Source organism: Juglans regia, chromosome 8 (genome assembly GCF_001411555.2).
Source record: "Juglans regia cultivar Chandler chromosome 8, Walnut 2.0, whole genome shotgun sequence".
Classification (NCBI taxonomy): Eukaryota; Viridiplantae; Streptophyta; class Magnoliopsida; order Fagales; family Juglandaceae; genus Juglans; species Juglans regia.
This window is the reverse complement of record NC_049908.1, coordinates 7,099,316-7,121,094: the sequence shown is the minus strand read 5'-3', so window position 1 is coordinate 7,121,094 and position 21,779 is coordinate 7,099,316. Positions and strand designations below refer to the sequence as shown.

General features: G+C 33.9%; 2 protein-coding genes across 2 annotated transcripts; both read left to right on the top strand.

Moving 5' to 3' along the window:
• The first annotated feature begins 464 nt into the window (after nucleotides 1–464).
• On the top strand, nucleotides 465–6,137 carry LOC108993045 (synaptotagmin-2-like). The gene is made up of 12 exons (XM_035693503.1): nucleotides 465–1,019; nucleotides 1,695–1,793; nucleotides 1,907–1,957; nucleotides 2,060–2,183; nucleotides 2,753–2,871; nucleotides 2,990–3,091; nucleotides 3,449–3,523; nucleotides 3,801–3,877; nucleotides 3,991–4,237; nucleotides 4,575–4,925; nucleotides 5,337–5,468; nucleotides 5,700–6,137. Exons 1-12 carry the CDS (start codon nucleotides 909–911, stop codon nucleotides 5,829–5,831), a joined length of 1,620 nt encoding a protein of 539 aa, XP_035549396.1. The 5' UTR covers nucleotides 465–908; the 3' UTR covers nucleotides 5,832–6,137.
• Nucleotides 6,138–12,659: 6,522 nt separating this feature from the next.
• LOC109003885 lies at nucleotides 12,660–20,586 on the top strand. Its single transcript, XM_035693064.1, has 2 exons — nucleotides 12,660–12,968; nucleotides 17,111–20,586. The coding sequence occupies exon 2, from the start codon at nucleotides 17,220–17,222 to the stop codon at nucleotides 20,271–20,273; it is 3,054 nt and encodes a 1,017-aa protein (XP_035548957.1). The 5' UTR covers nucleotides 12,660–12,968; nucleotides 17,111–17,219; the 3' UTR covers nucleotides 20,274–20,586.
• The last annotated feature ends 1,193 nt before the right edge of the window (nucleotides 20,587–21,779 follow it).

Below are 21,779 nucleotides of genomic sequence, written 5' to 3'. Positions count from 1 at the left end.
AATATTCATCTCATTTTGCCACAATAATACACCATTATTTCTTTCTTTTCAATAAACAAATATTACTTGGTCACCTTATCATAAATAATAATTATTAAATAATATTGAAATATCTATATATATATTTGTTACTCTTATCCTATCATAATATGTTGAGTATTTAATTTACATATATAATTAAAAATTAGTACACGTAACCAAATATTTATAATTTATTGGAGGAAGTTTGATGTTCTGAGATTTTTCTTTTTTGGTCAGATATTAGTAGTTTAATTAGAAAAAATAATATATATATATATATATATATATATTTTTGGCACATAAAACTAATATTTTCTAATATCATATATATATATATAAATCACATTTTTTAGACACATAAATAAATATTGAGATATCGAAAGTTTTTAAATAATAATAATGGCAATTTATTATTGTAACGCTGTAGGCTGTAGCGGCAGTGGCAATGGCAATGGCCAACGGACACGGTCCCATTTGAAACGTTACCGACACCCCAACCTTTACGCTTCTGAAAATTTCCTTTTCAATCCGTTGTGTATCCAATAGCCGTTGAACGTTTGAGATTGGTCACAGCCTCACAGGAGTAAATGCTCCTTTATTGCAGATGAGAATTATAGATACACATCTTGTCCAGTAACTACTGCAAAGTATTTATTTCCTTTCCATTTTTCCCACACCCACACAATGTCATTTCACAAATCTCAAGGCAGGCAGCAAGGCGGAGATGTTTTAGTGGATGCTTGATCTCTTTCGATTGTGGGTTTCATTTGAGGTGTTTTTCTGTGCACAGGAAGTGAACCCGGGAGGTCTTTTGCTTTGTTCTTTTTCTTGTTTTGTTTGGGGACGGAGTGGTTGGAGATTTGGGGTGGTCTGGGACTGGGTTTGAGATGGGTTTTTTTAGTACTATTCTGGGTTTTTGGGGTTTTGGAGTGGGAACTTCAATTGGGCTTGTGATTGGGTACTACATGTTCATCTACTTCCAGCCAACTGACGTCAAGGTCTCTCTCTCTCTCTCTCTCTCACTCTCTCTGTGTGTCTCTCTCTCTCTCCGTATAAATTTTGTTTTGATAGCAATTTTTGCTTTCCATTGGTTATTCTTGGTCGTGTTTGTCTGAATGTATCTTTTCTTTTCATGCTTTTGCTGCTCTGAATGTTTGCTAAGCCTAATATTTTCGACAAAAGGGTTTTTACAGTTACGTGTCATGATAGTGCCATTCATCCGTATAAATTATTGAGTAAATCATACACACTATGAATATTTCATGGCCATGTCTGAGCTCCTGCAAGATATTGCTGTGCTTGCATTGCATATTGACATGTATGAACGCTGTTCAGGAAGCGATTCTCTATACCATAATCTCAATCTAATTGGATAGGATGTGCAGTGTATGCGACTTCAAGTTCTATTTCGCAATGGTTTGAAGTTTGTGTCTGTTAAAATCACACAAACTTGGTTTCTCGCACAATATAGGGTACCAAATTTGGCCAATTCTTAATCTCGATCTGTCTTTTTTAATTTTTACTGCTATGACAGAGTTTTAGTTAAAATAATTGTTTGTTGTTAAGCGCAGCCGCACTAGAGTTCGAGAGAAAAGCAAAATGAATGTAAATTATGTAGCATGTTAAACCTACTTGTAAGTTGATTGCATTTTTCACACGTTTTGCACGTCCAGGATCCTGTAGTTCGCCCTTTGGTTGAGCAAGATACCAAAACTTTGCAACGTTTGCTTTCAGAGATACCCCCCTGGGTTAAAAATCCTGATCATGATCGCGTATGTTATTCCTTAGAACTCTTTTTCCCTCAATTTTTATAATGATTAATTCTTATATGAATTATCTTTTTGAAAAATAATAACAAGTTTCTTGTACTTTGGTTTTTCTGAAGCTTGACTGGCTTAACAAATTTATTGAAATTATGTGGCCTTATCTGGACAAGGTATGCATACCTGTGATAATGTTTATTACTTGTAGCGGACATTATTCTTTAGAGAATTTTTCTACTTTTGCTATTTGAATATTGAATGTTCAGTATTTCTAGGCAATATGCAAGACTGCAAGGAATATAGCAAAGCCCATTATTGCTGAGAAAATTCCACAATACAAAATTGAGTCCGTTGAATTTGAAGCATTGACCTTGGGCTCCCTACCTCCAACTTTTCCAGGTGGAACCGATCTCCATCTCTCTCTCATACTCGCACCTGCCAGGAGGGATTATTTTTGAATTATTAAACTATTTTATAAATTTATCTATGTTCCTTTACCATTATTTTTGTTTATATTGATCTGGAACTTAAGAGGCTTATGTTTGGGCTGTACCATGTAATATATACCATTCCAAATAAGGCACATTATCACCATTCTTCATGTCCTTGTTGAAATCTTAGGCCCGGTTTGGATACAAAAGTCCAGCAACTCATCTTATCTAATTATTAAAACTTTATCAAATTCGTACAAAATTTAATAAACAATTCAAAATTTTCAAATTTCAAAACAAAAATAATATTTCAATAATATTTAATTCAACTTTCATCTCATCTCAACTCACTATCCAAACCTTCCCTTAGTTTCTATTAGAGGAATTCTTGTCCTCGTCTTGACTCATATACCAAGTGTCAACAATGACTCTAGTAACTTCATTCATCTTGAGCCTTCCTTACTTTATGTGCACGTTTTTATCCCATCTAGTGTGCTTATAGATAGAATACTAATTATTGATCTTGTTCCCTGCCAGGAATGAAAGTTTATGTCACTGACGATAAGGAGTTGATAATGGAACCATCAGTGAAGTGGGCAGGGAATCCTAACATCACTATTGCAGTTAAGGCTTTTGGGTTGAGAGCCACAGTACAGGTATTTCTTAAACAATAGCTGGTGAATGGAAAGATACTGCTATTTGTCAGTTGGGTTGAGAGAATTATTGATGGATTCAAGTTCCTAAAAGAGTTCTGATTTCATGGGAGCATTTCAGGTTGTTGATCTGCAAGTGTTTGCTTCTCCACGTATCACCCTGAAGCCTTTGGTTCCAACCTTTCCATGTTTTTCTAAAATATATGTGTCTCTCATGGAGAAGGTGCGTGTCAATGATTGAATTTTTAAAATATTAAGTTATCAGTGGTAGTTTTTAGAGAAACATTATCCTTGTTGCTACATATGCTTTATCTGGGCTGATGCCGATAGTGTTTAAATCTCGATAAGAAGGTTTCATGCTTAAGGAACAATTTCTTAGCACCTGTTTTCAGTCAAAACTTAATCTCATTTATGTAGGGCACAATTGCCAGTGTTGGTGTGCAGTTATAATGTCCATAATATGTATTTTTTTACAAGAAAAAAGGGGGTGCAAGAGAACTTTCCAGGAATAATATCCATAATATGATGTCTCAGTCTCTCTCTCCTTTTTCTTTTGTCCACTTTTGGTAATTTTTTGCAGCCACATGTTGACTTCGGACTCAAACTGCTTGGAGCAGATGCTATGTCCATTCCTGGACTTTATAGGTTTGTCCAGGTAACAGTTCTATTTTCGTTTCCCCCTCCTCTCGAGGCTTAATTTATGAGTCTATTATATTATTGGCCAGAACATCATTACATACCTGACATTTGATCCATTTCAAGGATGGATTTTTTTTTTTTTTTTTGGGGGGGGGGAGTAAATTATTAACGAAACGAAATAGTAGCATATACTTGGTTTACCATTCACTGAAAATCTGATTGAATTTACTCCACTTTTCTTAGTTGTATTTAGTAAAATCATGTTTCTTTCCCTGATATCCCATTTTTCCCAGGAGCTTATTAAAGATCAGGTTGCAAACATGTATCTATGGCCGAAAGCCCTGGAAGTACCAATATTGGATCCATCAAAGTAAGTGTATCATTGTACTTTTAAATTATGATGCAAGCCTTTTGTTAGGATTTGCTAATGTTAATTATTGGCAGGCCATTTTAAGGTTTACTTATCAAAAAAAATTTTGGCAGAGCCATGAAAAAACCTGTCGGGCTTCTCCATATAAAGGTTGTGAGGGCAATGAAGCTTAAGAAGAAAGATCTACTCGGGGCATCAGATCCTTATGTGAAACTTAAGCTCACTGAGGACAAGCTTCCTTCAAAGAAAACAACTGTCAAAAACAGGAACTTGAATCCTGAATGGAATGAGGAATTTAATATGGTTGTTAAGGATCCAGAATCTCAAGCCCTAGAGATAATTGTTTATGATTGGGAACAGGTGTGTTTTCTTTTTTCTTTTCTTTGGGGGGGGGGCGGTTGGTGTTGGTAAATACTTGAGTCCAAGTACACCCTTACATGTAGTCCATAGAAACTTTCCAATTGAAAATGTGGCAAATTTTGCACTCATTACCTCCAGCCCCTTCTTTGTTTGGTACAACTTTTGGATTTCACTGCATACCTTTAGAAATTAAGTGGAAAATTCAGAGCCTTTCTTTAGTCCAAAATCATCCTTTGGTTGAGCTGTACAGGTCTTCGTGTTATGAAACTATTGATGTTTAGTTGGATTTTCTTCATTTTTTCTTCGTGTTTCTCAAGTTCTGTTTCCTTTTACTCAGGTTGGCAAGCATGACAAGATGGGTATGAATGTTGTTCCTTTGAAAGAGCTTACACCTGATGAGCCTAAAGTTATGACTCTTGAACTTCTAAAAAACATGGACCCAAATGATGTTCAAAATGAAAAGTCACGTGGGCAACTTGTTGTAGAAGTGCTTTTCAAACCTTTCAAGGACGAACAAATTCCTGATAAAATGGAAGATAAGAATGACGTACAAAAGGCTCCGGAAGGAACACCTTCTGGCGGTGGTTTGCTTGTAATTATTGTCCATGAAGCCCAAGATGTGGAAGGAAAGCACCATACAAATCCATATGTCCGGTTGCTTTTCAAAGGGGAAGAGAGAAGAACTAAGGTATAATGTTGTCACTAATTTGTTTTCTATTAATGACTAAATCCAGCATTCTTTCCTTTTTTACAGCTATCCTGTTCAAAGCAGCAAAGATCTCTCTTTTAAGGAAAATTCTATGCACCACATTACCATCTCACTTTCATTCCACTAAGTAAGATGTGACACATTTATCACCATTAAATGATTATTTATTGGATGCATCTTTATCATCCAATGGTGATGAATGTGCCACATCTTATTTGGTAGAATGAAAGACATTACTCCTCTTTTAAATACGGCATCCTGCTCATTCGATAGGTTGCCTCCAAACTAGCTGTAACATTGTTTTTGAAAGTGGCCAAGTGCATTTTTTTTTCCCATGGGGTCCTTGCCTCCAACCTAGCTGTAATTGACAATCTTGTGCAATTGGCACAGCATGTGAAGAAAAACCGAGATCCAAGATGGGACGAGGAGTTCCAGTTTATGCTTGAGGAACCACCCACCAAAGATAGGCTTCATGTGGAAGTACTTAGTGCCTCCTCAAGGATGGGCCTGCTGCATCCGAAGGTACACATTGCATTCACTACAAAATCATGGTCTTAGCACTAGTTTTAAGATGGTAACACATTGAACTCATGCAGAGCAGATCTATTGGGGGGTACACTGCAGGAAATTTAAATGCTGATTTTTAAAATACTGAATTGTGTCTAGTTTCTGCATTCTCTTTAGCATGCGAAAATGAGCCATTTATAGTTCAGGTTTTTATGTTTCCTTTTATTGTATTCTTTTCTCCATCAGGAAACTCTGGGTTATGTGGATATAAATCTGGCTGATGTTGTCAACAACAAAAGAATTAACGAGAAGTATCATCTCATCGACTCAAAGAATGGGCGTATCCAAATTGAGCTGCAGTGGAGAACCTCACCTTGACAGTATGCTTTCATGACCTGTGTGGCTATTCCACAGGGAATATATGATTCAAAAGTATTCGTTCTTCTATTCACAGTAGGATTTGATATATGCTTCAAAAACTTATTTCTGTAAAGAAACCGAAGAAGAAAAACAATCTACTCCAGCTTGAAGTTTGCTTTTACCAAATTTGTGTTCTAACTTTTAGCATATAAGCTGATTCAATGTTGGGTTTCTAACTTTCTCATGCCCCAAACCTTAAGGGGCATCATTTTTCCTCAATTCGTATGTAATTATTAAATGAATACATTGGACTTCGTGGTGAAATACACTCATTAAACTAAAGAATCAGAAAAATTCTTTTCATCAATCATTATTTATCACTATATCTCACTGCCACACCTTATAATAAACTAAAGAAAAGCACGCTCATATCTTATGAAAAAAATTATAGATGTGAGGTATGAGAGTAAATAGTGGCGATGTATAGTAAATCTCTTAAGTAAATACTCTTCTTGAATGTCAATCAGAGCAATAAATAATTCATTAAAAATAACCTTCCAATATCTATCGTTGTGACAGACAATTTCAAACTTAATATACAGTCTTCAAACTTTTTTTCTTTTGAAGCAAGTCTTACTACAAGTTCAAACTTTAAACTGAATAAGGTTCTCTTTGTCATGAGAATCAGTCTCCTTGCCCAGCTACCAAGCCCCATGTGCCCAATTATTCCTGACCTTTGACACGCTCTTCAACTTTATCCTTCAAATAAATTATAGGTGGAAGATGACTCCACCGCTCAATGGACAAAATGATTAAACTATGTGTAATTTCAAGAAACTTTCTTTGCCGTTGAACCCAAGTTTTTTTTTATTGTTCCGTTTCATTTTAATAAAATATCTTTCTTAAAACTGTCAAAATCTGCATTATTTCTGAATGCATAGTACTAACAATAAAGTGAAACGAATTTAAAAGAAATGATACTTGTAGTTTTAGGGTATGTAAGTCATGATCGGGACTTGCATATCCTAAAAATATATCTAATATTATTCTAAATTTAATAATGTTGGAAGGCCAAAACTTGTCAAGTAATTATAGAAAGAATTGTGCGAATCATAGTTATTTTTGTCGTATGTGCAACTATCTCATCATAATCTTGATGGTCGATAAGGTTCTCCACCATAATCATATCGGCGTTTGACACAATAAATCCACGAGTAATGTTACATACAGTTATGGAATGCGTAAGTACTGTACAGTCACTTTGAAAAAGAATAAAGTTTACTATTAAAATATTAATTTTTTTTTCATGTGAGTTTCGTATTTATTCACTTTTTTTAAAATGATTACATGGCGTTTATACACTCACGACATATATATATATATGTACATATCAGGAGGCCAAAATTGAGTTTGCAAAGCTTTTGTGGGAGTAGGATCTAGTATACAAGTCAAGATGATGATGCCTATATTCATGCACAAAACATGGTTTAGATCCGAGTTGGAGGTTATCCTGATTAGTTTTCCCATTCGTGTCTCATGAGACAAAAGTTTAATACGTTTGGAGATCAAACATAACCAAATATATGAAGATTGAAATAGCTAAAATAACATCGATGGAGACAAAGATACGGAGAATGATACTGAAATATAGGAGATTGTTAACTCGGAACTTTCCTTAGTTTTGGGCCATACATTGACTGTGTACGGTGTGTAGATTTGTAGAACATAGTTGTATTCCTTGCGACAAAAAAACCTTTATCAATAGATTCCTGTTTTGGATGCTATACGTCTGTAAAAATCATAATATTATTAAAAAATATTTTCTTAATTATTAAGTAAAAAGAAATTTTTTAAAATAAAATAAAAAATTCAAACGATAAAAAGAAACGGTAAAAACTAACGGTGATACTATCATTTTCCGTCCAATATATATTTATAGTTGGAAGTGTCCCTAATACAAATAAATTTTTGTTTTAAAATAACTTTTAAATATATTAGTAGTCATTTTCTTAATTATTAAAAAAAATTAAAATATATAAGTGGTCAAAACAAAGAATAGAAGGAGGTGAAAAACTAGCATTTTCTTTCTATTTTTACGGTTCATTTATGCAGAAATTGCACCTCACTAGTAATGAATCAATGATAGAGCTTATAAGATGGGTCCGTAAAAGATTAATGTTATTTTAATATATTTACATCGCACATATGACATAATTTATACGACATGTAAGTCAAAAATTAATGTTATTCTAATGATTTTACACTAATCACATCTGTGTGGCCTAATTTAATTGGTGCGGATTGGGATGAAAGTTGGTCAATCTAAACCAGAGAAACTGATCAGACCGGACCGGATAAGGAGATCAGTCTCTGTCCCTGAAATAGAGGACCGAGACTTTTCAGTCTGGTCCCAATCCAAGGGTTTCCCACCCTGGACTGAACAAATTTAAAAAATATATATATTATTTATATAATAATTATATAATTAATTATATAATTTTCATCTAACCTGTTACTATTAAAAATATAAATTTTTAAAATAATATTCTATCAATTAACTAGTGTATAATATCAATTAACTAATTATATATAAGTTAATAATATAATTTTTATCTAATTTATTATCACTGACCATATAAAATAATTTTTAATTAAGTTAGTTACATAATTCATATTAATAATTTATTTAATTTTAATTTAGTATTTTAAATAAATTTTTTTATTAATTTATTTAAAAAAACAAAATAAAAAAATAAAAAATTAATTGAATTGGAGAAAACGAACTGATAGTTGATGGTCCAATCCGATCCCTAAGGATGGACCAATCTGATCCAGAGAGATGATGAGACTGGACCGGACCGATTTACAAACCTGGGCGCGGAGGTTATAAGAGTTGTTGGTAGGTGGGGACATTTTTAGAGGCATTCTGCAACTGAGCCGAATAGCACAAGATCGAAGATTCTACGCTGTGGCCGATTACGATGAGCTTGCTGTTGGTTACCCCATATGGTTATCTTTGTATCCTACCACTCGATTAAATTCTCGAAAATAATAGTAAAAGAAAGTATTTATTTAGAGAAATTAAAAAAAAAAAAGAAGAGAGGTTTCAACAGGACTTAGATTTGGTACTACAAGTTTGGAGATTATAATTTATAAAAAATAATATTTGATCCATAAGATTCAAATTTTAAATTAAATTATATTAATAAAAATATGAAAAAATCTTATTATAAGTAATTTGGTATACTAAATCGTGCACCAATATTAAATATAAGATATTCTTTTATTTTTTTAAATAAAAAAAATTATGTGAGTATTCGTACGCAATTTCGTGCGTCAAATTGTTTGTACTTAACAAGTCTCTAAATATATTAATATTAAATTATATTATATTAAAAAAAAGTAAAATTTATCTTTAATTAAATTATATTAAATCAAGGCTTCCAAATGAATTATGGGTCATCTACATGTGCTCTAAACAAATAAATTTTAAAAAAATAAAATAAAAAACTCTTTAGACTTTTATTAGGAGTTGAAGGAGTCATGTTAAAAGAGATTCGACCATTGGAAAGGCTTTGAAATTGAAAAGTTGTGCCGCGTTTGCTGGATGGATCCACAAACGAACGTTCATTGAGGTGTGGCCATAAATTCCTTTCAAAAACTTTTACGATATATTCTAAGCCGAAATGGATAGGACTTGAGCCCAATGAAAGAGATCGTGACTGCTTTCAACGTCTCAGTCGCAACCGAGTAGCTCAAACTTATCGTTCTTATCTTTTGAGGTCTTGTCAGAATGTTGTGAGTTCATTTTCTTAATCATGTAGATGACCCATAATTAATTTGGAAGCCTTGATTTGTTACCTCTAATATTCCTTGTTAGAAGTGCCACCGCACAATTTTTTTTTTATAAAAATAAATATATAAATTGACATCACTTCATATGATCTATTAAATTTATTTTATAATAAAAATAATTTTATAATTTAACGTATTACATCAAATTATATTAATTTATAAATTTATTTTTATACAATCTAATTAAAGTAATTTTTTTTAATTATTACTTGATTTGCACACTTTTCAATATTATTTAAAATTTATAATGTACCCTCTTCTTAAAGTATGTGATACAAGTACACCTATTATACCTGAAAAAGTATTAAAAAACTCAATTTATGATTGCCATTTCATTTATCATATTCACTATTTTATTTTCTATGATGATGCATTTTAGATTAATCTATGGTAATCTAATTGTTAAATTATTATTAAAAAAAATTAATTATGTTTCTTATCCTTTAAAAATTCGTATTGATAAATATCATTATTTGGTGCATGGATGAAGAATTCTAAATATTTGATTTGTTTTATATATCTTCCATAATTTTATATTGTTTATAGTTTATTTTTCACTTGGAATTATAATTATTTGTAAAACTTGTTCTTGTTGCATAGATTTATGACTATCATTTGATTAACCGTATTTTTTGTTGTAATTAATGTGCATATTGAAATTTGTATTTTTTATGACAAACACACAACAACACTTTCAATAAGTCATGCGTAATTTGCACATGGGCACCTAACTATTATATATTTGAAAAAATGTTCTCATCATCCAAATCAGTCTATTAAATTGTTATTAATAATTTGAACATAAATGTGTACTTATTTGGTTATGACAAATATAAAGCAACAACTTTACGACAACTTTTATAAAATTATGGATTAAAATAATATTTTTTATATTTAGTTTGACTTTATGTGTTTAAGTTGTGAACAAATATTATTTTATTAAATGTCGTAAATGGGTTGTAACCTATTATTCAGCTTTTGTAATAAGTTTAAAGATAGTAATGTATCATTGGTTTTATTTCATTCAACTTCTAAAATGTGTTTTATCTGATTCTATAAGGTGCAGTTTGAATAATGAGATGAGATAAGATAAGATAATTTTAGATAAAAATTAAAAGTTAAATAAAATATTGTTAGAATATTATTTTTTAATATTATTATTATTCTAAAATTTGAAAAAATTGAATTGTTCATTATATTACGTGTGAGAATTTAAATTTTTTTTAATAATTAGACGAGATGAAAAATTTTCACTATCTAAACGAAATCTAATCTTGCAATGTTAATTAAAGACTAGGGCAGGTTTGGGAGATGAGATGAGAATTTTGTGTTTTGTTTTAATGTTTAAAATATTATGTTTTAGTATTATTATTGTATTTAAATTTGAAAAAGTTGAATTGAGATTTGAAAAAGTTAAATTGTTTATTATATTTTGTATGGAGATTTGAAAAATGTGTAATGATGAGATGAGATGAGATGAGAATTTTGTGTCTCATCCTACCCCCAAACTTGCCCTTAATACTATGATTAGGTTTGGATAGTTAGTTGAGATGAAAATTAAATAAAATATTATTTTAAGATTTAAAAAAATTAAATTATTTATTATATTTTATATAAAAATTTATGAAAATTATAATAATAAAATTGGTTGAGATAAGATAAATTCAAATCTAGCCAATTGCACTTACCATTGCCATTCAATGACGATGTAACATTTTATGTCGTCATGTTTTGAAGATGTGTTGACTTGGCATAGTACGTGTCATTTCAGTGTTGACCGGTTAATGGTCAACGTCAAAGGTTATATTTGAAAATTTAAAGAGTTTTGTATTCATAATCTTTACACGCTATAATTTTTTATAAAAATAAAATAAAATATTTTTAATTTTGGTTTTGTTCTTTTTAAATTTATTAAATTATTCTATTTATCATCTATATATCACACATTTAACAATAAAAACAAATATAAAAAAAATGTGATATATGATATATGAGATGATGAATAGAATTTTTAAATCCCAAAATCAAATTCTTGAAAATTATGTAAAAATTATTAACACAATAAAAGGTTGATAACATAAAGAAATCTATAGACGATTAAACTCATCAGTTTTTAGTAATTTAAAATTTTAAGACAAAAAATGTTTTAACAACACAGCCTTTCTCATCTAATGGCGACCATAGAGAATAATTAATAATTTAAAAGAAACACAGAGAAAAGTCGACAAATTTGCACAAAAGCACGAGTAAAACAAGTATTCCATGCTTGATTCATTTTATGCGGACATTGGAAGAAACAATGTCAAGTTAGGTCCTTTTGTTAGTTCCAACTCACGTAGCTCTACACCATTCTATTTTTTTTTTAAATGATATTTGTAATTATAGAATGTATAAATATTATGTACTCATTTAAAAAAAAAACGAGTAAATATAAAACTCATAAAAAATTAAAATTTTTAATAATAGATTCTATTATTTTTTCATAAAAATACACAATACTTACATAACCCACGATTGTATCTAATATTAAAAAATCTTCGAATATACTTTATCAATAATAAATAAAGAGAAATTATATATAGAAGCCTTACACGATATTATTACATTTAATCAATATGTGATTTGTCATTTTTATTATTTTATCTTAATGTTTAAATATATGTGTTTAAATATAAATATAAAAATAATAAATTAAAAACTGATTAAAGGAATGTGTGTGACATAAGATTTTCTTATAGCATTTAAAAAAAAAAAAAAAAAAGTACACAAAACGGGGACCAAGTCCAAGTGAGACATCAACAACGATAGGTCCATTCTCTTTTCGACTTGGACCATGTCCAAACCGTCCTCCTTTTCTCCGAAAACTCCCAACTGCTTTTAAAAAACACTGGAATTGATCGTTTTTAAAAAACTCCCTAGAACCCAACGTTACCGGTTCACCCGGTCCCTTCCGAGCCGACTCGATCCCAGCCACGACTCTCACGCACGCACGCTCGCCGCGTGTTGTTAACCAATGGCGAACCCAAGACAGGCAAACAGACAGACGGATCCCAGAAAATTAAATTGAAAAAAGAAAAGAAAATGGAAACGTTGCTCTTGCTCTCTGGTTCGGAGAACAAAGCGAGGGTTTTGTGAAGAGGGAGAAGGAAATCCAAGCTCTGGAGTCTTGAGAGAGATAGCATTAGGAGACATAGAGAGAAAGTCCCACAAAGAGAGATAGAGAGAGGGACATAGCGAGGGAGTTTAGCTTCTCTTTATGAAGACTGAGTCGGAGCTAGGGTTTCCAACGCATTGACGAAGGTAAGAATTACATGTCACGGTTGTAATGATTGCTTTTTGCATTCTATTTTTTTTTCGTCTATGAATTAATTCTCAGTTATTAGCGTCATTGATCACCTGTCTACGAGCATTAATCATAATATTTTTTGTGTAATTCCCGAATTTATTTATATTCACTCCACTTCTTACTGAACCGAACCATCAGCCTGGGGTTTCTTAATGTTCTTGTTTCTGTTATTTTTGAATTCTAGGGTTTGGTACTCTCTGTCTATGGTAATTTGTGCTCTCTCTTTTATTTTTCTTTTTTGGGAGTATTTGTTATTTCAGAGGAGATGGAAGTTATTTTGTATGGTTTCAAGCTGTTTTGTTTAGAATTATGCTTTCGATTTATTGAGTCTTAAGTTTTATCAATCTTTCTGTTCAGATGTAGGTTTTTTTGGGGTTTTGATTCGTCCCTCTGCTGCCGAGTCAGGACTTAATTACCTTTATTGATAGTTCATTTTCGATTTCTGTGACATTGTAAGTCATTGAAAAATTAAGTAATTGGAGTTCTGTTAAAATATTTGCATTTGTTTTACTGTATTCAAATCTTCTGCTCCATTGGTTGTTTTCCCCAATTAATCACGTTGCAAACTTTGGCCAGCAATTTTCTGGTGCAGTGAAACTTTTTTGTAAACGATAGGTTGGTATGAGCCTGATTCAGTCCTTTTTTCACCTTGTGTTTTGTTAACACTTTCATTTAAAGGCGCAGGACGTATGTACATTGGAAAGTGATCATAGAACATGTAATTCAAAATAAATTGAGATCGCTACTAGATAAATTGATTGATGTTATTACACCGGAAGGTCCTTTATTTTTTTATTAAGGAAATGTGAAGCCATTGTTTCCTTTTCTTGATAAGTGGAACACAAATCTATTGTTGAGAGTCTTACCCAACAAGGATGCCAATAGCTTGTGCCAGACATGTTGACAACTCCATACTAGCTGACTGTTGTCTTTGCGAATCATTGACAGATGAGCGTGGGAAAAAATTGACAAGTTATCTTCTTCATCACATGGTTGTTTGTTACATAGAGTTAAGCTTCTTTATTGTATTGTTGCCTTTTTCATTCTCAAACGTGTTCTACTACTTTTGGTCACCAATATGACCACATTATTCATTTCCATATATTTTTGGTTTCACTTGTTGATGCATTTTCCTTTTGGCAAAGATTAAACAAATTACATGCGGGGAAAGACATTGATGAATGCCTGTAGATATTCAAAGAAATATCCAAAGTGCCCGAGTCTCCCAAAAAAAGAAAGCACAAAATTGGGCCATTGTAAACTATGAGGAGCTGTATATCCTTCCACTATCCCCTAGGAAGACAATGGACAACTGCTCAATATAATATTACATTTTAAGTTGACAGCTGTTTTTTATTTCTCATGATACTAGCCCGATATTTACCAGGATGACCTAAATATGGTCTTCAAATTGGGGTTTGTAATTTTCAGGACGCTGATTCCGGACACCTGTTGCCGATAAAAAAAAAAAAAATTTGGGGTTTGTAATTTACATTGTCCAAAGGCAATATTGTTTCAACTGGTTCTGACAACAAGTGCTTTTATTTGCTATCTGATTTTGGGAGGATTAATAATCAATACATGTTTTTGGTGTAAACCACTCCGAATTACGTAAAAAAAAGTAAAACCACTTTGATTACGTCATCCTTTTTATTTAACCCTTTTGTCTGCTTTGTAGGGTTTATCTAGAGGTTTTTAATTCTTCGGGTTTGGGCTTGCCTTTTTGTGGAGTAATATAGTCCTTGCTTACTTATTTTCCTCCCGTATGTAGTGTATGGTCTTCTTTTTGCATAATCATCTGGTAAGAGTTCTGGTAGCTATTTCGTTCAATGTGCTCCTTATGATTTGGCAAGTTTATTGTGCCGCAAGTGGTAAATTTTTTTATTTATATGTTTTGGTCTGGGCCGTAAGGTTCTTCTCCTGTAATTTATTATTCTTATGCTTTGGGATAAAGTTTTTAAGTAATTTTTTTGTACGTTATATCATTGATGAATGTCCTTGTAAAGTTACTAAAAAGGAAAAAAATGAACTTCCTTGTAAAGTTGCTTGTGTTAACTTATAAAAAAAAAAAAAAAAATTGCTTGTGTTAATCTTTTTGACTTCATTATTAGTTTTTTCCTTCTATTTCATTTTCCAGTTATGACTGAAAAGTTATGTTAAAAAAGGACTTCATTCCAATTCCGTAAAAATATTGCTCTAGTGCCTTGTAGCTATTTGGAAGTTAATGTTAGTAATTTTTATGATTCCTACTACAAATTCAGTATCTTTGTCTGATTTTTTAAATTGCATGTTTATCGTTTGTTGACTTAAGTTTGTCAATTTTATTTTTACTTATAAAAAAATTTTGTCCTTTGATCATTTCTTTATCTCTGTTGAACTGTAGGAACATAGACAACCAACTTCTTATAATTAGTTATGTTTGTTCTTAACATATTAGTTGCCTCGTGTTATTTGTTGCATGTTGCCAAATTTGGGTAGTAGTTTGACCATTGATCCTGAACACAGATGCCTCCTCATCTCTGAGACTCTTATCTATTGGTATTTTGTTTAACTTGAATTTGTTCAAAACTTTCAATTTAGTTGATGTAAAGTTTGCCCTATATTGGGCATGATTCTGGAAAATGGGCCATGAATAGATAGGAAAATTAACTCTCGGTCGAAAATTAATTCTATCTGACCGAGATATGCTAACAAATATGTACTTGTATTAAGGGGTCACATGTCTCATTGAACTGGAACTAGTGCATATGCTAATTCAGTTTGTTGGCTGAGAACCTACCCCTAAAATTCTAAAGTGCAACCAGTAAAAATATTCTGAGATTATACCTTTTGATAATTTTGATTAACATGCACATCGATGGATCCACAGATGCACATGCTCCTGCTAGCGCATAATTATTTTCTTGCATGTATATTTTTGATGAGTAAGAGGTAAATTTGAGGGATGCTACTCATCATCCCACGCCACACACTTTATATTTTTTTTTGATAAGTAACACACTTTATATATTTTAAAATTAGTTTTTATTTTATTTTATTTATTTATTTTATTTTATTTTTGTTAAATTAATTGAGTTGTTCTACTTATCATCTATACACCACATACTTATTATAAGAGAACTGAAAAAAAAAAAAAATTAAAATAGATTTGGTGTGTGTGGGGATGATAAGTAGAATTATTCGGTAAATTTTATTGATACAAATGAAATAGGCATGGTCCATGTACACCTGAGGTATACAAAAGAACGCCTAAATACATTCTAGAATCGCTAAATTAAGGATAAGAAGTTATGAGCATTGTTTCCATTAAACACAATGGCTGAAAACCAAAGAAATAACGTGTGTACAAAAAAAGCTCCGTCTTTGTGTGCTCCCTACCTTCAAAGCACTGTGCATTATTTTCTTGCATGTTTCATGCTCTCACGAAGTCGAACTTCTTTAAACCTAACTATTTCTGTGGAGAAAAGCCTTTCTTTTTTGAGTTTATACTGGAATTGCTTTGACAAATTAGGGTATTGATTTTCTTTCTTTTTGTTCAATTTCTAATTAGTTCAGTTAATCTTGCCTAATTTGAAGTTGAGTCTATCTTTAAAAATCTGGGCATTGTTTTTGGGCCAGTTGCCAAGTTAAGACTTTATCGTTGTGAATACTGTAATTTATTGAAAGATAATTTTCCTAATTTATCTGTTCTGGTTGGTGTTCCTTTTTTTAAAACATATTGATTCTTTGTAATTTATTTATCATGGCTAAGGCTTTATATCTAGCTGTTTATGCTTTACTAGAAACTGTTAGTGCATTGTGTTCGTTGTTTCCAATTAATCTGTAAATGCTGACAATGCACTTTAGTCAAAGTTAGAGTATGTTTCCAACAACGAGTCTTGTCGTATAAACTTAATTCTGTGCCACCAGAACCTACTTGGTTGAACTTTTTTGTACAGATTCCGGTTTAGGTTTCTTGTTCCTCCCCTTGGTTGATCCATATTAAAGTATTTTGGATGACTTATTGTTGTAGTTTGTAGGAATTTTGCTTATATAGGAACTATGCTAATGTAAAGGAACTATATGTTTAGTCTTTTTGTAATTTTATGCTCTGCAGGTCATTTGGCAAACATTGTCCTGAAATTGTGCAGCACTTTCAATGGGAGAAAAAGCATCAGCATGTCAAGGACTTCTTTGATGCTTGGAAACTTGGTATTTGAAGTAGGATGACACTGGAGGACTTCTTTACTTTGACTGAGATGAAAGATGGGCTCACAGCCCCATCTCGAGTTGCAGAACTCCTCAATGTAATGCAGAAGGAGAAAGATTCGGTTGTGAAGAATGTTGGTGATGCAACCAGGCAGTGGGCTGCTGTTGCCAGCACTATTGCTGCCACAGAGAATAAAGATTGTCTTGATCTTTTTATTCAGTTAGATGGACTTGGGTTTATTGATAGATGGTTGAAAGATGCTGAAAAATTCGATAATGATACAAGTGAGAGTTTCATGGAAGAGTCAATAACTGCACTGTTACGAGCAATTGAAAAGCTGCAAATAGACAATGAGAGATCAATATCTTCAGGGATTTGGATAAGTGTCAAGAATCTTCTTGGCCACAATAGCTCTAAGGTTCAGGATAGAGCAAGACTGTTATTTGATAGCTGGAAGCACAGTGAGAATTCTGATTCAATTTGCCAGGATGTTGATGATGAAAGTAGAAGGCTTGCTGAAGAGGATGGTGTGCGATCTGTTTTAGAAAATCCTCTTGCTAGAGGAAGTCCTAATGAAGAACATCATGTGTTAGAACATGCCAGAGATGAAACCTCACCTTTGAGAAAATCAGATGATCTTCAGCCAGAAAAGACTGAACATGTACAGATTCCAGACCATACTAATCAGCCTGGATCCCACATAACATCGGATGACGACGCTAAAGATGGGACTCCTGACTCTTTACCGTCTTCGTCTAATGATTTGCTAGAAAACCCTTCTAAAAAGGAAGAATCCCCCACAGGTGTTGCAGAAGGAACTACTTCTCCCAGTACTCGTGATGTTCCAGTTACAAAGCAGTGCACTGAGGAGGTACTTTCTGATGTTCTCAAGTTGTATGAGTCATCAGAGAACGAAAAGCAGGTCATTAAAGTTGATGATTCTTCAGAGAACTTGGGCATGACCAAGGTCTCTTCTACCTCGGGTGCATTGGAATCTCGAGCTGCTTGTACTGGTGATGATGCTGCAAGTATGCAGAAGAGTGTGAGGGAACCGGCTTTGCATGACATTGTTGCTGCCAATGAGAGGGATGCCTGTTGGAAAACCACTGCCCTTGGTGATGTGAGGACACCCACTTCTGATTTTAAGAGTGGGTTAGATGATATGAGACTTATAAACCATAGCAGTGAAAATGTGTTCAAGACTACTGGTCAAGATGGTGAGTGTTATTCCAATGCTTATCTGGACTTATCTACCAATGGGAGTATATCAGGAAAACGAGAGGATTTAGACCCTACTTTTTCGAGGATGGAAGATGCTGTCGAAGCTGATGAAGATAAGGAGCATACTAGTGATGAAGGTGATGATTTGATGAATGCTTCTGATTTTCCTCAACCAGCAATGGATACTGAAGTTCCCGATGTGATTGACAGGAGAAGGTCCAATATTGAACTGGAGTATGGCATAGTTGATGCTCTAGAAGTTGCTCGGCAGGTTGCTCAAGAAGTAGAGAGGGAAGTGGTGGATTATAGAGAACCTTCCTGCAGTTCGTCTTCAGAGAAAACCTCAGAAGGTGGAATCAGACAGCCATATAGCCCCAATTTTATAAATGGAAAGCAGGACCTCCCTACAGGGGTCGCACAAGATGTACCAACTGGGCAAAGTCATTCTGCCGAGACAAATCCTGATGGGGATGGAGGCTCAATTAATTCAGCTAATCTGGTGAATGGACCAGAAAACTCCACACTTGATATGGAGTCCTCTCAGGTGACTGAAGCAGCTCAAGAACCAGAGGCTAACACAGAGAAAGGCCTATGTGATTTTGATCTGAATCAAGAAGTCTCCTCCGATGAAACGGATTGTGCAGTGAACCCCTCTACACCCATTTCTTTTGTTGCTGCTTCAAGGCCAGCAGCAGCTCCTGGATTGCCTGTAGCCCCTTTGCAGTTTGAGGGGAGTCTTGGATGGAAAGGATGTGCTGCTACTAGTGCTTTCCGTCCAGCATTTGCTCGCAGAGTTCCCGATATTGGTAAGAGTCTTTCTATTGAAGGAACCAATGATGTTTCAAAGCAGAGGCATGATTGCCTTGACTTTGATCTGAATGTTGCTGAAGGTGGAGATGAGTTGGGAAAACAAATTCCCATGTCATCAGGCCTTCCCTCTGGGGAATCTTCAGTTGAAGTGAGCCAGATGAGATCAGGGAGGCTGAAGCTGGATTTAAACTGTATTGGTGATGATGGCGATGCTCCAATGCTGAATTCAATTATGGGAGAACAGCTCTCTAACAACTGGAATAACCATCGGAGCCCATCTCCTGCATCATCATCTTCGTCAAAGCAGCCTTTTTTGAGAAATATTGATTTGAATGACAGACCTTTTCACAGTGATGCTTTGGATCACGGGCCCAGTAAGTTGTCTCAACATATAAATGCATATGGAGGGCCTAAACCAGATGCTCCTGTTATTTCTATCATGGGCACCAGAGTGGAAGTAAATAGGAAAGAGTTTCTCTCTCAAACTCCATCGTTGTCAAATGGCAAGTCTACAGAGCCTACAATGGATACTAGCATGATGAGAGCAGGGGGTGTTTTGGGGATAGGCCCCACAATATCTTATGCCCATTCTCCGGTTTTTGGGTACAACGGACTGGCATCAGGGCCCGCCATGTCTTTCTCCTCAGCCATGTATGGATCATCTGGCCCGATTCCATATATGGTGGATGCTAGAGGAGCCCCCGTTGTCCCTCAAATTGTGGGGTCTGCATCAGCTGTTCCGCCTGCCTACCCGTTCATCATGAGCATGAGTGGTGTACAGCCAGGGATAAATAATGTCGGGCAGTCTCGCCCAAATTTTGATCTGAATTCTGGGTTTACGACTGAGGGAGGGAATAGAGAGACAACGGGTTTGAGGCAGCTTTTTCTTCCTGGGCAAGGTAGGTCTTTGGAGGAGCACCTGAGGACCAACTTACAACCCTCTTCAAGCTCTGGCATCAGTCCGAAAAGAAAGGAACCAGATAGCGGATGGGAACCCTATCCGTTTAACTATAAATATCAACAACCACCGTGGAAATAGAGGCGGTTTATCTTAAGCTACTTCCTTTCTTTGGATCAGTTCATCAACCCAACCAAGCAAATGATGCGGAATATTTGGTGAGGCCATTGGCTTTAGTAGGAGGGGAATTAGAACTGAATAAGGCCAGGGGAATTGTGAATGTTATATGATTCTTACCATTAATTGCTGAAGAAGGGAAAGCAAATTAGGTTTATTATTTAACTTTGATTTACTTATCTCCTTTTATGTTTCATAGATGGCCATCGCAGTCATAGGAGGCTTTGTTCATTTAGCTGTAATTTCCCTTTCTTTATATCACAGAAATTTATAGGAACTGGTCTCTTTTTACGTTGTTTTTTGGTGCTTATATTCAAGGTTAGAGAATAAATGAGTTCGTGTAGGACTTTTGCTTGCATTTTTTTATTGAAAAATTCTATTTGTAAGCGTGCAATACACAACTTCGGTTTCATAAATTCTTGGGAACACCACATTTTTCCTTTACAGCTCCATATTACACGTGGAAACAACGTTACATCGTAAATAACACAAAAATAAATGAGAGTTGATTGGCATTTGTAACCATGTCCCCCCAAAGATGCCAGCGCCAATTGATCGGGCTGTGGCTCAGCTGACTGTGGGTGGCCCCGATCCAAAGGTGGGGCCACTCCACAATCGGGCTGTCCATAAGAGATCGGGCCGCTCGTGGGCTGGCCCTTGGTACCACTTGACCACCTTTTATTATTATTATTTTTTAATATAATTATTTTCGCACGTTATTTTTAAATTTTTGTACTTCTGTTTTAATTTCTATTGTTTATTAATACTTTTTTAAACTCTTTTATTATTTTCTAAAAAGAAGAATTTATCATTTTTTAAATTTACTGTGTTTTAAATTTTTTTAACCTTTTTTCTATTTTATTTTGTCTTTGTTTTATAATTTTTGTTATTTATGTTGTGTAATTTTGATTGTACATTTATTTTCAAACATAAAATAAGAATAATAAGATTTAAGATAAACCACATATATATATATATATATATATATATATTTAGAAAAAAAAAACAGGAATTAGGAATTGGGAGGTTGTTCCTAGTCGAAGTCAATTCTTATCTAGGACATGGAGAACGCTACAAAATCGAAGGTAGCCAAACAAGCCCCGTAGAGTTATCTAGAACGCTCGACTTCTCCACGTCATGGTGAGAGCAGAGACCAATAAAGCCCTGCCATGTTTCCACAAAAACGAGGGGAACAAATTTAGTCGTTAGATCATCCACGGTGGCAGATCGAAGTTATTCGGACGGGTCAAGTGGACTTACTTCGTTCAAGTCTCCGAGTGGGTCAGTCCTCCACACTCGATTTCTCCACGTCAAGAAAACAAACGTTACCCAATGAAACCACGACACGTATCGTATTACAAATCTTGAGCCGCTCGATGATCCACGCTGGCAATATGGAACCAATCCAAGGCACCTTTACCTCCTAACCCAATAGGAGCCAGAAGGGTCAAGGTCCCGTGAAAACCACGG

Coding starts and splice junctions, on each gene's coding strand:
- LOC108993045 (XM_035693503.1), top strand. CDS start 909: ATGGGTTTTTTTAGTACTATTCTGGGTTTTTGGGGTTTTGGAGTGGGA. Junction 2,184..2,752: donor CCTACCTCCAACTTTTCCAG/GTGGAACCGATC, acceptor GTTCCCTGCCAG/GAATGAAAGTTTATGTCACT. Junction 3,092..3,448: donor ATGTGTCTCTCATGGAGAAG/GTGCGTGTCAAT, acceptor AATTTTTTGCAG/CCACATGTTGACTTCGGACT.
- LOC109003885 (XM_035693064.1), top strand. CDS start 17,220: ATGACACTGGAGGACTTCTTTACTTTGACTGAGATGAAAGATGGGCTC.